Source organism: Mauremys mutica, chromosome 1 (assembly GCF_020497125.1).
Source record: "Mauremys mutica isolate MM-2020 ecotype Southern chromosome 1, ASM2049712v1, whole genome shotgun sequence".
In the NCBI taxonomy this organism is placed as follows: domain Eukaryota; kingdom Metazoa; phylum Chordata; order Testudines; family Geoemydidae; genus Mauremys; species Mauremys mutica.
Window position 1 is genome coordinate 70777929 of NC_059072.1, and position 13987 is coordinate 70791915.

The following is a 13987-nucleotide window of genomic DNA, read 5'->3' on the forward strand; positions in this document are numbered from 1 at the left end:
CACTGGCCCTGCACCCGAGTCCTGGGAGGGACATGGGGGCCAAGCGGCAGCAGGACACTGGCCTGCAGAGGGCACTACGGAGGCTGGAAATGCTAATTCCCAGAGATGACCAGCAGGAGACACTGCAGGGGTTAGACCCGCATCACTACAAGCAGCAATATCATTTTCTTTGAACGATTCCAGAATATATTATACAAAGCAGAATTCATGACAAAAGCAATAAACGTCAATTTTTAGCAGAAGTTTCTGTTTTGATTTATTTATACTTAAACCAGTGAAGGAAGATTAAATAAGAATAGTTTATATTCCTAGCTTATTTTAAACAGAACAAGCCTGATGCGCTAAAATCTATTTTAAAATATTATCATTGAATACTACCTCTTAATGTCTTCTTGGGTTTCTTTTATAGATTCAATGGCACTTTGTAGTTCACCAAGGTCTGCCCCCTTCTTTCTGATTCTTGTATTATGCTTTAGTAGTTGTGCTATGAAGATATGCCAGACAGATGCAATAGGTTAGAATGACTAATTTATCCAAATCTAAACTCCTTTAATCCTACGATAAAACTATTTAGAAAACACAGTTAGGTGAAATTCTCCAATTTGAGGTCCTGCTGAAAGCTTTGTTATATCCCAGGAAGTCCACAAGTGAAGTGTTTAATCTTTTTCAACTGAGTACAGAAGTTTTAAGATTATAAACAGTGCCAACAATTATTTACACATTTCATTCTTACATAAACCTATTAAGCTATATATTTAAATAGCTGCTTTCTTAATGCAGAGACTAATCCTTTTGTTTACAAGTGAACGAACACAGTAGTAGTACCACAAGTACTAACTATAATAGTAAAGCCTACTTAAATTACACCCCTATGTTTATAAACGTAGGAAAGTTTCAGATATCTCACTAGTAACACCATGGGCCACCTGCTTTTCTTGTGCTATGCATTTTTGTCTTTCTATGAAGACATGTAATAATGCACTATACTGTAACTTATCATATTCCAATAGTTATTTTATACCACAAATATCTTGGGATAATAAAGAATAGGAAAGTAAATGCATGACTGTACTGTAGCAGTGCTCAGTCTAACTGAACAGAAAAACAATGAAATTTGCCGAACAGATGCAGCTTATCCTACCTTCACTTCCAGAGGAGTCCTGGTTATCAGGTTCTGGGGAAGAGAATCCGCACTCTCCTTTCTTCGACTGACTGGTTGGCTTTCGTTTTATTTTTGGAACACTAACCTGCAATTCACACACATAATACTTATATGCACAGAATCAAACATTCTGATGAAAAAGCTGTTGTTTTATTATAATAATGGCTGTGTGTTAGAAGCCTGAGTTAATATTTGAAAATGATATCCTAGAGGTTTTGGAGAGTTTACATTAGATTAATTAAAATAAGTGTGGATGTTTTTTGTAAGTGGAATTAAGGTAATGTAACTTTCAATACCTATCCAATTATGTCAGTTTTCCTACATAGCGAACAGCAGGAGAGTGAGAGGCTAGGGGCTGACTGGAATACACCTTTATAGGACACGGGTGAAGAACCACGTTAGTGCTTTGTGAATTCTGTTTTTATAACTTGACATTTGCAAGTGTCTGACCTCACTGTTTACTGAGAACAATTACAAAGCCAGAACGTACCATTGGTGTCCGATGCCTGACTTTTGTTTGTATGGCACCATCTTTTTCAAACTGTATCATATCATTCAGTGGATCCCATGGTCTGGTTCTACACAGAAACAGAATGAACACAGTGTTACTGTATAACAAATTAGAGGCATTTTCATTTTCCTGTTAAGTTAAAGAAAGCTTTCAAGCAAATCTTTTGAGTGAAAGGTGTCAGTATGACACTCAAAAGATTCAGAACTCCCCACAAGATAAGTATAGAATGGGAATAAGTGATGTAAGCCTCTTCATATTACCCTACTGATGTGCCTCACCTCTGATTTGGCAGGATTATACACCCAAAGATGATACGATAACTCAGTCTCCATGCACAGATCAATCCCTACTCTGGCTATTGAGAATGCCAGCCAGAGTATCACTCAATTTTGATAGCATTTTTGTTATGCCAGTACCTAAGACTGAGATACATAAACATTTCCTGATATGTTACATAAACCTACCACATTCTGGAACTGGGGAAGAAAAATCTTGTTACTTTGTCTGTGAAAGAGCAAGGTAAAACACTAGTTTATATGGTGCGTAGAAAATTTTAAGGCTATTTTTGTCAGTTGTGAAAATTTGTTATGTACAATAGAGTTCACAGTAAGGTATATAGCTCTGGAGCCAACTGTCAGCACAAAGCTAGATATAACATTGGTTTCAGGACTACTACATTCTTATGTGGCTGTAATATCCCTGGATATTTTACTTTTTCCCCTTTTTAGTACAAACTAATACTTCAATTGAAAAAGGGACAAAAGACTTTGCATGCTGATCCTGTGGTAACTGTTACTGGTAAAAGGCTCAATTCTGCCATTGCTCTTCTTGCTGAACTCCCTGTAAGTCAGTGGGAATTGAGGATGTGGATCAATCCCAAGACTGGACTCAAGTTTCACATTTGTTTGTATACTTGCAGAGTTACACCTCCACCTTCTGATGCATGGAACCACCATAAGCTTTTAACAGTGAGCTACTCAGTGTGTGTCACACTTGTCAGGAGAAGAGAGCTGTGTGGACCCATCCACGCTGCAACTGTGTTTTCAGAGCCTCTCTGTGTAAGTCACCTTTATCAATAACAAGTTACATGGTGCAGTTTAATGTCCAAACAGCTTTTCTGCTATTACAGCTATGTTTTCAAGTCCACATCTACTAGGCTGCACAATTGTGCATCAGCCCATTCTGGGAAAATCTGGATATTCTACATTGCCTAGGAAGGCAAGCGTTCAGAGAACAAGCCCACAGAACACAACCAGCAGCAAGTGGAGCAATGCATTCCAGGATGTCATATGCATAAAGAACTAGGAAGATGACACCAGCCAAACTGATTATACAGGAAGAATTAAAGGGTCTTGTCCACTTGTAAAAAAAGCATGCTGAACTAGTTGTAAGAAGAAAAAAACATAAGCCAGTCTGTCCCTCTATTAGCAGCAAATTACTACTATCAGGTACTTAACTGAACATCAGCCATGTCTTGCGTAGACAATAACCACATCCAAAGCCAACCCCATGCCAGTTTACACAGTAAGTTTAATGTTGTAGTGTGGATATGGCTTTAGATGAATAGAGATTTGAGACTACTCAATACCACTTGGACAAGTATGGACTCATCCACATTTTCATGTTCTTTCAATCCTGAAACTATAAAACAAGTTCTCTACGTAACAACACCTTTAAATATGTAGAATAGTTTAAACTGTAAGCAAAACACTCCACCACTCACTCTGCATATTTGTAGTGCCATTCCCCTGTGACTGAATCCTGTTCAAACAGTTTGCAGGTCCACTCTTCACCCTTCAGTTTCCTTTCTTTGGCAGCCTTTCTCTGAGCATCCTCCAGAACACATTTCTCATTAGTAGCTTCTGTCTGATCTTTGTTGGTTATAGCTCGAGTCACCTGTTGCCAAAGTCTAGCAAATTAATGTAATAAGGGTGAAAGAATCAAAATCAGGATGACAGAAATAACTACAAATATTGCTTTGACAGAGGTAAAATGAGATTGATGATCAATTTATAAAAAGTTACTATTTACTACCTTATTGTGTTTGCCAGTTTTATTTTATTCAAGTTTTCCTACATTGGAACTTCTGTAAATAAGGTTGCATTTAAAGGTGTTATTTCTCTCAATTTTACAGACTGGGAATCTGAAGCACAGAGAAGGTAAGTGACTTGCTCAGGTTCACAAAAAAAGTTTTCAGGATAATCAGAATTAAAATCCAAATCTCCATCTCCAAATCCTATGCTTTAACCAGTAGGCCATGCTCTCTTCCATATTTTATTTGTCAAAACAGCATATATGCTCTCCTTTATGTAATTAACTAAAAGAAAAGGAGCTAATAGTTTATGTACTTACTTCTCTGACTCAAAGTCATCTTGCTCGTCAAATTTCACTATGTATCTTGTTAATCTGCGCTGCCTGATCTCAGATGTTGGATTCCAGAAGGTCTCTGAAACATCTGTCTTTTTGTCACTAATAATAATTTCACTGTCCTGTAAAGTTTAACATTTTTAATTACTTTACTTACCAAAAATTGTTGCAGCCTTAAACAAAGCCAGCGAGAACAAATCTGAGGAACAGAAACCCTGGATACAGCACTTTTTGCAACTGAAGAATTTATTATTCCCTTTTGACACACCTGGCTGGGAATACTCAAAAGTCATAGTTCAAAAACAGATGTCCTTGCCTCAGGTACTACTACTACTACTACTACTAATGTAGATTATTAAATGTGTGAGGCAATTTCAGTCAGGTTTTGATGCACTACATAGCACAATCATAGAATATAGGGTTGGAAGAGACCTCAGGATGTCATCTAGTCCAAATCCCCTGCTCAAAGCAGGACCAACACCAACTAAATCATCCCAGCCAGGGTTTTGTCAAGCAGAGCCTTAAAAACCTCTAAGGATGGATATTCCACCACCTCCCTAGCTATCCCATTCTAGTGCTTCAACACCTCCTAGTGAAACAGTGTTTCCTAATATCCAACCTAGACCTCCTCCACTGCAACTGAGACCATTGCTTCTTGTTCTGTCATCTGCTACCACTGAGAATAGCTTAGGTCCATTCTCTTTGGAACCCCCTTTCAGGTAGCTGAAGGCTGCTATCAAATCCCCCCTCACTTTTTCTTCTGCAGACTAAATAACCCCAGTTCCCTCAGCCTCTCTTTGTAAGTCATGTACCCCAGCCCCCTAATCATTTTTGTTGCCCTCTGCTGGACTCTCCAATTTGTCCACATCCCTTCTATAGTGGGGGACCAAACTGGATGCAATACTCCAGATGTGGCCTCACCAGTGCTGAATAGAGGGAAATAATCACTTCCCTTGATCTGCTGGCAATGCTCCTACTAATACAGTTATGCCATTGGCCTTCTTGGCAACAAGGGGACACTGCTGACTCATATCCAGCTTCTCATCCACTGTAATCCCCAGGTCCTTTTCTGCAGAACTGCTGCTTAGCCAGTCGGTCCCCAGCCTGTAGTGGTACATGGGATTCTTCCGTCCTAAGTGCAGGACTCTGCACTTGTCCTTGTTGAACCTCATCAGATTTCTTTTGGCCCAATCCTTCAATTTGTCTAGGTCACTCTGGACCCTATCCCTACCCTCCAGCATATCTACCGCTCCTCCCCAGCTTAGTGTCATCTGCGAACCTGCTGAGGGTGCAATTAACCCCATCAACTAGATCATTATGAGTCTATGTTGAACAAAACCCTGGGGCACTCTGCTTGACACCACCTGCCAACTAGACATCACGCCATTGATCACTACCCGTTGAGCCCGACAATCTAGCCAGCTTTCTATCCACCTTATAGTCCATTCATCCAGCCCATGCTTCTTTAACTTGCTGGCAAGAATACTGTGGGAGACTTGCTAAAGTCAAGATATATCACACATCTACCGCTTTCCCCATATCCACAGAGCCAGTTATCTCATCATAGAAGGCAATCAGGTTGGTCAGGCATGACTTGCCCTTTGGTGAATCCATGTTGACTGTTCCTGATCACCTTTCTCTCCTCCAAGTGCTTCAAAATGGATTCCTTGTGGACCATGGATTCCCTGCTCCATGATTTTGTCAAGGACTGAAGTGAGGCTGACCGGTCTGTAATTCCCCGGGATTCTCTTTCCTCCCTTTTTAAAATATGGGCACTATATTTGCCTTAATGAAGATAATGAACAGAACCGGACCCAGAACTGATCCCTGAGGGACCACATTTGTTATGCCCTTCCCAGCTTGACTGTGAACAACTGATGATTACTCTCTGGGAATGGTTTTCCAACTAGTTTTGCACCCACATTATCCATCTCGGTTGTATTTCCCTAGTTTGTTTATGAATACAGTGTACAGTGCTTAATTTATATTTTTTATTACAAATATTTGCACTAAAAAAGAAACAAAAACAGTATTTTTCAATTAGTCTCATACAAGTACTCTAGCACAATCTATCATGAAAGTGCAAATTACAAATATAGAATTACTTTTTTTATGGCTATCAAACCCAGTTAACACAAACGATTAACACAAAACAAATTAATGCATTTTTTAAACAAGAATTAATCGCACACCTCTGTTTTGACCCTCTTCACATACTGTACTTCTTCATTTATTGGAAATTTGTACAGTTCTAATGTGCTCTCATGATCTGGAGTGATTAAATATCAGCAAAAATTAATGGAGCAAAGCAGCAAAAGTTTAGGTCTTTTGAATAGGAAGTTTATTTTAAAAAATCTTCTGGATGGTTCTCTAGATAAAAAGACAGTTATCTGTAGCTGAGTTCCAATACCATCAAAGTACTTCAAGTCTGCAGTACCACCTACATGCTAATTCATGCTTTCGCCTCCAGTTCTTGTGCTACAGATAACCGACCGATAACAAATGAATCCTGCCAGTCGCGCCAGAGTATGCTTACAGAGTTTCAGGATCACTACAAGACCATAGATCAAACAAAGTACTTGTATGAGGTAAACTGAAAAATATTATCTTTTATCTTTTTTACAATGCAAATATTTGTAATCAAAATAGTAATAAAGTGAGCACTGTACACTTTGTATTATGCATTGTAATTGAAATCAATATATTTGAAAATGTAGAAAGACATCCAAAATATTTATAATAAATTAAAATTGGTATTCTATTACTGTTTAACAGTGCAATTAAAACTGCAATTAATCACAACTTTTTTTAATCTTGCCATTAATTGTGATTTTTTTTTTTTAGTCATTTTACAGTCCATATGTATATTTTTTGAAAGCTGACTACTTACTGGAGTCCCTACCAGCTATCTGTGATAGGATGACCCTGTCCTAAACACCCTCCTGCAGCAGGCCTCAGCACAACAGTTGTGTCTGCCTCAGTTTCTCCTTTCAGAGTCCCCAGTAACTCCATGCCAGGCTCTTACCTCAATTCCCTTTCCCCTCCCGCCCCCATTTTAGTTCTCTTAGTTTGTCTTACATTATATATGGATATATATTACGTCTTTGTGTACGTGCCATATATGCCACCAATTTCTTTTTTTTCCATGAACACTGTATGTCACTCAAATGCAGTACCACCCTTTTTGTCCAACTCTGCCCCTTTCAGTAACAAAAGTAAAGTAACAAAAACAAGAGGGTCTTTTAAAATCAGCATTATCTAAATTCCAGAGTAATTCCTGAGAGCTGAGTATATATAGTAAGATATCTATTATCATGAGCCGCATCTTTATAAGTGCCCGTGTTTACAGCCAAAATGAGGTAGATTTATATCTAAGTGAATTTACAACAAATTTGAAGGGAGAGTGCTATTTACTTGTCATTACTAGAAAAACAGAAATAGTTTATTTTATAGACGCATTCACTACTCACCCAGTGGCCCTCCAAAGTAGCCAGAACTTCTTTGCCCAGTTTAATTTTTCCTGATATTTGATTAACACTGTCATTGTTGCCCAAAAATGGCTACAAAACAAAGAAAAATGTTAATTTTTTTAGTGAGAGATAATATTAGAGTAAAGTCAAACATTAGGACAAAAACATGTAATTATGAAATCTCTGGTGTGACAGACAAAATTACTTTAAAATAATCTATCACATGGCTATCTTATCCAAGAGTTAAGGCTGAGCCCATGACATCTTGGTCAGTCATCCCGTCATTTCTCAAAAGCTATGCTGAAACAGTTTTATTAACATAAGGACTATCGGTCAAAACATTGGCATGATCCCTGACTGATCTAAAGGGTCAGATGTCCCTTGAATTTTACTTGGGCAGAGAGAAAAGATTTTGAGATATTTAAACGAAAGTATCATCCGTTAGACTCATCCAACAGCACTATATCAGTGTGATGGTGCACTGCTAAGGTCAGAGCCCAAGTCCTGACCTTTGGACCCAGAAGAGTATTCTACTTAATGATCAATGTAGATTATTAATGATGCTGTTCCTTTTAGTACTGTAATCACTTGTACAACAATTAGTATGAAGAAACTTAACTCTTTTCTTGGAAAATGTATAATCAATAACAACTCTGAAAATCTGATTAGTGACCTGGTAAGAACTACATTTGTTTTTCTATTATCTTAATTCCCCTTGTGCTCACATACAGAGCCCTCTTACCTTTAGTTTGAATTCAATTGTTGCACTGTATCCAGTTTTCTCACATGCAATGTTGACAGTTCCCCCAAGCTCTAAAGTCATTGTGCCATAAAGAATTCCTGCAGGAAAAAAGAACTTGTTTTATATAACATGCAAACAGAGTTCCCCTACAACACCCATTTGCTTTCTATTGATCACTGAGCAAGATACACACAAGCGCTAAATTCTTGTAAAAAAACCCAAACAAACCCTTAGAATGAATGTTTATTGGTACCAGGTGGAAAAAGGAATAGCCACAGGAGCCAGTTTATCTTCTCTTCAGGGGATCTCTCCTAATCATGAGTATGTGCAGCCCTTTACTCTGTGGATGCTGGTACATTACATAATATATTTTATATATGTTTGTCACAGAACCATACAAAAGTTCTTCCCTTTCTGGCATGAAATAAGTTTTAAAAAAATCTCCTGGAAAGAAGTGAGAAGAGCATAGCTAAGCTTTCCAAAATCCAGCTAACTGGAGCTAATTCTGTTTACACTGTTCTGCTACATTGCAACGTCTTACGCGCAAGTGGCAGCATTTATGGCAGACACTTGGCCAGTCTCTGCCAGAGAATATATGTATTGGAATAAACAGCAAATTATGTTAAAATTAGTCCCATTTGAATGTGAGTGTTTTGTACTGTTTCTCATCACCACAACACACAGCGCCTGCCCAAATAGCTTCATAAAAAGCACTCACTTCCCAGAGAGTGAAATGATTACAGGCAAATGGGCACTAGTCCACTGTACTCAAATCATATATATACCCTTGGCTATTAGACTTCTTGATATTCACTAATGGAACACCGACATTTTTAAATTCATTGACAATGTTAGCCATGACAAATGGTTCATCCTCAACTATTTTGGGGAGTCTCGATGGGATCTTATACTTCCAGCTAAGCAGCTACACCACTAGTTCAATACTTAAGCTGAAGAACAGCATCCGCTCCCTCCCTGTGCCCCCAGTGCTGCATTGCATTGTATCTTATGATCACAAGCTCAAAGACTGGTTTAACAGTGAAAGAATGAAATGAAATCTGGCTAAATTAAGATGGTGTGTGAGCACATTTTTGTACGTATGGTTGGTAAGTATTTGAACAAAACGCACAAACATTTCAGCCACAGCAAGAAGTATAATTTCTTACGTTCCCTGAGGAGACCAAGTTAAGAAAGAAAATCTAGAACAGGGTAAAAAGCAGAATAGTAATTAGGTACCCCTTTTTGAAAACTGGTTTAAAATATTAAGATCTCCAGGAGGTAGCAATGGTGTAGCTTGATTGGTTTGTTCCTTTTTTAAAAAACAAACAAACAAATAGGCCCAAGCCCTTGACTTCATTAATTACTTTTACTGCAATTCCAGGTGGCTTTATGTATTTTTGTCATTAAAGCCACACGATTTTCTTCAAAATTTACCACAACAAAAATACAGCACTAACTAGGAGTCCCTCCACAAAAGTGTACTTGGTCTATTAACAGATGTGGAAGCCTAGAATTAGAGAACTGTCAAAGTTATGCGTGAGAGACAAGGTGGGTGAGGTAATATCTTTTATTGTACCAACTTCTGCTGATGAGAGAGACAAACTTTCGAGCCACAGAGTTCTTCTTCAGGTCTGGAAGAACCTGGATATAATGTTTTGCGTGTTCAGACAACTTCACTTTAGAGTAGAGTCTCTCTAACTCAAGCTTATCCACAGCTGATGATAACATCTAATTTTGTAACATTTCCACCTTCTGAATAAGGGGAAAAAATTACCTTTACAATGTGCATATGGCATGGTCATTACATAATCTTCTCCCCTATTCAGGAACATTAGTCGACCGTCTCCATCCAATATGGCAGATAATGAATTCCCTGAAAGACAAGGAAACCTAATTACACTATGTATTTTTCAAAGCCAATAGACAATAGGCAGCATTTCCCAGCAAGTGAGCAATAGATTAAAGAGACTGGGTCATCTTCTGTTGCATTCTGTCCTTATACTGAAGCCCATATGCTGTAGAGCATCCCCTTTACATAATATAGTATCTATACCAAAGCCTTCTATTTGGAGGAAGGAGATGCCAATAAGTGACTTGATTCTTAATGTTTTGTAAATGATGCTTAAAGTTTTTAAAGCACAGTTTCTCTGTTTAAATAATCCTTAGAATTTTAGGCACTCCTTGCATTTATTTAATAAAAACATCTAATTGCATTTCCAATTTTTTATAGATTCCTTGTGCAATAATACAGTAGAACCCAGTTTAACCGCACCTCCATTATCCGTCACTCTATATTTATCGAACCACCAGCCACCCAGGGCTGGCAGTGGAAGCCCCAGCCACCCATTCTCTGGTTTATCTGGATTTTTGGTTCTCTGATCTGGCCCCGATCCCTATTAGATTGGATAATGGGGGCTCCATTGTATATAAAAAAGCATAAGGAACTTACCATAGAACTTGGATTTGGCCAGGATACTACCACTAAGGCAAAACCCATCCTTTCGGTTGCTAACATAGAAGGCAGATACCGGAGGGTGATGAGACACCTGTTGAATGCAACAAAGTTGAACACAAGCAGCTGAAGTGTTGCAATAATTCTTGTTCTAATAAGTGAGCTACTGAAAGCACATATCAAAAGTGCACATGGATTTAAAATTCAAAGAAAGGCATCTATAGAAAATGTTCAGAGATAGAAATCAAGACATATTTAAAGATATACTCTGATCAAAGTCAACATCCTTACTGAATTCAAGGTGTAACTTCAAATGCTAGACTATTACAAAAATGTCTCAAGTATTATCTTTAAGAAATCTCTTGTATAACCACCTGTGTCTAGTAAAAATCCAGAGTACCATTAAAGACCAAGTTTGTCAGCAGAACTTCTTGAATACTTTTCACGTACGTAGCGCTGTTTGTCCCTTGCAAGCACCACTACCCCTTAATAAATAATCTCAAAGCCTAGAACACATGAATTGTCTCACTAGCTGGAATCATGCATTTGCCTGGTCTGAGTGTCCTAGTTCCCAGATTTTCCGCCTCAGCTTGGACCAGAAGTACCATATACTTGGATTTTCCTGGCCTACTGACTGCAGTGTTTTACTGCCTCCTCTGCCAAGTTCCAGAACTATCCAAGTTCTGCCATTTTATTTTCAGAAAGAGAAGCTAGTAGACTAGACGTTACTTAATAGTACTGTCTCGCTACAGCCCCACTGTAAGAGTTGGGTGCCTAGCCACATGGCCAAGGAACTATTTTTGAGTAGCAGTTAGGAATATGTGCACAATTCCTCAATCCCAACAGTCCATAGGTCAAGGGTATAAATATGCCGGTTCTTCTACCCATCCCTTAGTTTCCCTCTGTGCCTTTAGTAACCCTATTTGTGGCTGGGCTCTGAGACAGAGGATCAACATGCCAGTAATACATTCACAGACAAAACTTATTGCGGCTGAATAACCCTTTTTCTCTTCCAGGATACTGCCACAGAGCCCCTATAGGAGACTAACAGAGTCATCCCTGAGAAGATGACCTAAGAAACACTATTATTTGAACAATGTGTGAAACTCCGTCCATCCACTCCCAAAATCAGCAGCCATTCCCCTAAGCAAATAGACATTCAAGCAAAGACATCAAATCATTTCTTAAATACTGGTTCAGATCCAGCAAGATACTGAGCCAGTATTAAAGAGCCCTGGAACTACTCATATGCACCTCTACCCTGATATAACGTGACCCGATACAACACAAATTCGGATATAACACGATAAAGCAGTGCTCCGAGGGGACAGGGCTGCGCAGTCCGGCGGATCAAAACAAGTTTGATATAATGCGGTTTCACCTATACCGTGGTAAGATTTTTTGGCTTCTGAGGACAGCATTATATTGGGGCAGAGGTGTATTAGGCAAAAAGATTAAGGACCTTGCCAGATTGGGGTCACTATGACTACACAGAATATTGATATTTTATCTGTTCAACAAAGCAAAGCAAAAACTAAGTAACTGCTGGCATATATTAAAAAGTCAGATTAATAGCAAAACCTATTTTGCCAATACCTGTTCAGCAATATAGAAAGTCTTGCTGTTTGTCCTGGGATGAATCCACATGCAGCGGAAAGTCTCACCAAGTATAGGATTGTATGGTTTCTTTAGTCCCTGAACAGAAACATTAGAGATTTCAATCAGACAATACAATCACAGAAAATGCAAAACAGTTTACAGAAAACTGAATTAATACTATCAAATGTAAAGGAAAAAAGAGCAGAGGACACTAGAATGTATGTATGAGAGAGTCCAACTTTGAAGATAACCCCATGAATTCTGGGGGACAAAGAATAGAAACATGTTCTCATTAGTACTTCAGAGATGTTTTCTCATTCTGTGTACATTTTATGATGGGGGATAGAGCAGTTGGGCTATTGTGGGAGAACTGGTTTAATCACTCATCTCCATCTGTCTGAAATTAAGCAGAGGCAAGCTGTGTCTCATTCAATACCCCTCCCATAAGCACTGCTAGAAAAAAGAAGTGATAGGAGGCAAGTAGGGGGACAAGTATAAAACACTAAAAATGTTGCTATCTAATCCTGGTCGTAATTTCCTACTGAGATTGATGTTCCTCACTGAGAGCATGACTATCAAGAATATAGGAACTGCCAATTTATCTGAAAATGCATATTGCAACATTCATTGCCAAAAATGGGCAGTAACTGCAGTCCATTTCAACCATGGCTTGAGTCCAAATGTAAGAGACAGCTTCATATTTGTATATATTACTTTTAATTAAACTAAACATTAAGATGATCCTTTAATAGTAGAGGAAGATGCAAAAGGTTACCTTTGGCTTTTTGTAGAATCCTGACAAATACCATTTCACTACCTTCTTCATACGATTGTAAGCATTCTCTTCAAGAGCAGCCCTATGAAACAAGACAGTTACTAGATGAAAGATAAAATTGAAATAGACACATCATAGATTTTCTACCATTATTATCTACAATCAGCATATAATAATTTACATTGATATGCATTATAATACATTATCTATTGACCAGAAAATAGATCTTGTAACAAGTTTTTGAATTAGTACAAGGGAAATTTAAAGTCACGCCTATATTTTAAATATATATGCATCAAATAATTTTATCAGATCCATTTGTAACTGAATGGACATAGTTAGAAAGTACTCAGAATAAGGGTCAAGAATGGCTTTTGGCATACAGTTGACCAAGAAGCAGCCAAATTAAAAAAAAACAGTCATGCTTCTTAAACATTTGACAGTATTACCAAGAGACTGCTTCCCAAATATCTCACTGGAAACTTTTCCTATTGTAGATGGGGAGATACTGCTGCTAGTCACACTAGCGAGGTCCAAGGAGAAAGTTCTCAAAACTGAGTCCCAATAAGCTTCTTGAATACAAGAAAATGCACATTTTATGATAAAAAAAAAGCTTGGTTTGCTTCTTGAAATTCAGCTAAATATTTTGTTTTCCTTTATGGACTTTTGTTCCTTTCTAATATAGTTTAATACTGTAGACAGACATTGATCCAGACATTGATCCATGTGATGTAATCCCCATTTTAGGATTCTAGGGTGAAGTAGAGCCCTTTTTGTATTTATTATTAAATATTTGTCAAAACAATAAAGTAACAAGAAAATCTAGTCTTGAGAACAGACTGGAGAACTGTTGGCTCTTGAGAGAATTGTGTGTTTTCCCCACTTAAAAGCCAAAGGTCGTGGGGGGAA

At 38.1% G+C, this 13987-nt stretch overlaps 1 protein-coding gene across 4 annotated transcripts in view; it reads right to left on the reverse strand.

Annotated features, from left to right (window-relative positions):
* Positions 1 to 13987, reverse strand: part of OSBPL8 (oxysterol binding protein like 8) — a 192364-nt gene that overhangs the window by 3733 nt on the left and 174644 nt on the right. For all 4 annotated transcript variants that reach the window (XM_044979381.1, XM_044979391.1, XM_044979400.1 and 1 more), the window contains 11 exons: positions 13079 to 13160; positions 12301 to 12399; positions 10702 to 10798; positions 10027 to 10125; positions 8253 to 8350; positions 7511 to 7600; positions 4026 to 4162; positions 3397 to 3582; positions 1653 to 1740; positions 1142 to 1247; positions 379 to 484 (listed from right to left, as the gene is read on the reverse strand). In XM_044979381.1, coding sequence (XP_044835316.1) covers positions 379 to 484; positions 1142 to 1247; positions 1653 to 1740; positions 3397 to 3582; positions 4026 to 4162; positions 7511 to 7600; positions 8253 to 8350; positions 10027 to 10125; positions 10702 to 10798; positions 12301 to 12399; positions 13079 to 13160 — 1188 coding nt within the window. The remainder of the gene's footprint in view (positions 1 to 378; positions 485 to 1141; positions 1248 to 1652; positions 1741 to 3396; positions 3583 to 4025; positions 4163 to 7510; positions 7601 to 8252; positions 8351 to 10026; positions 10126 to 10701; positions 10799 to 12300; positions 12400 to 13078; positions 13161 to 13987) is intronic.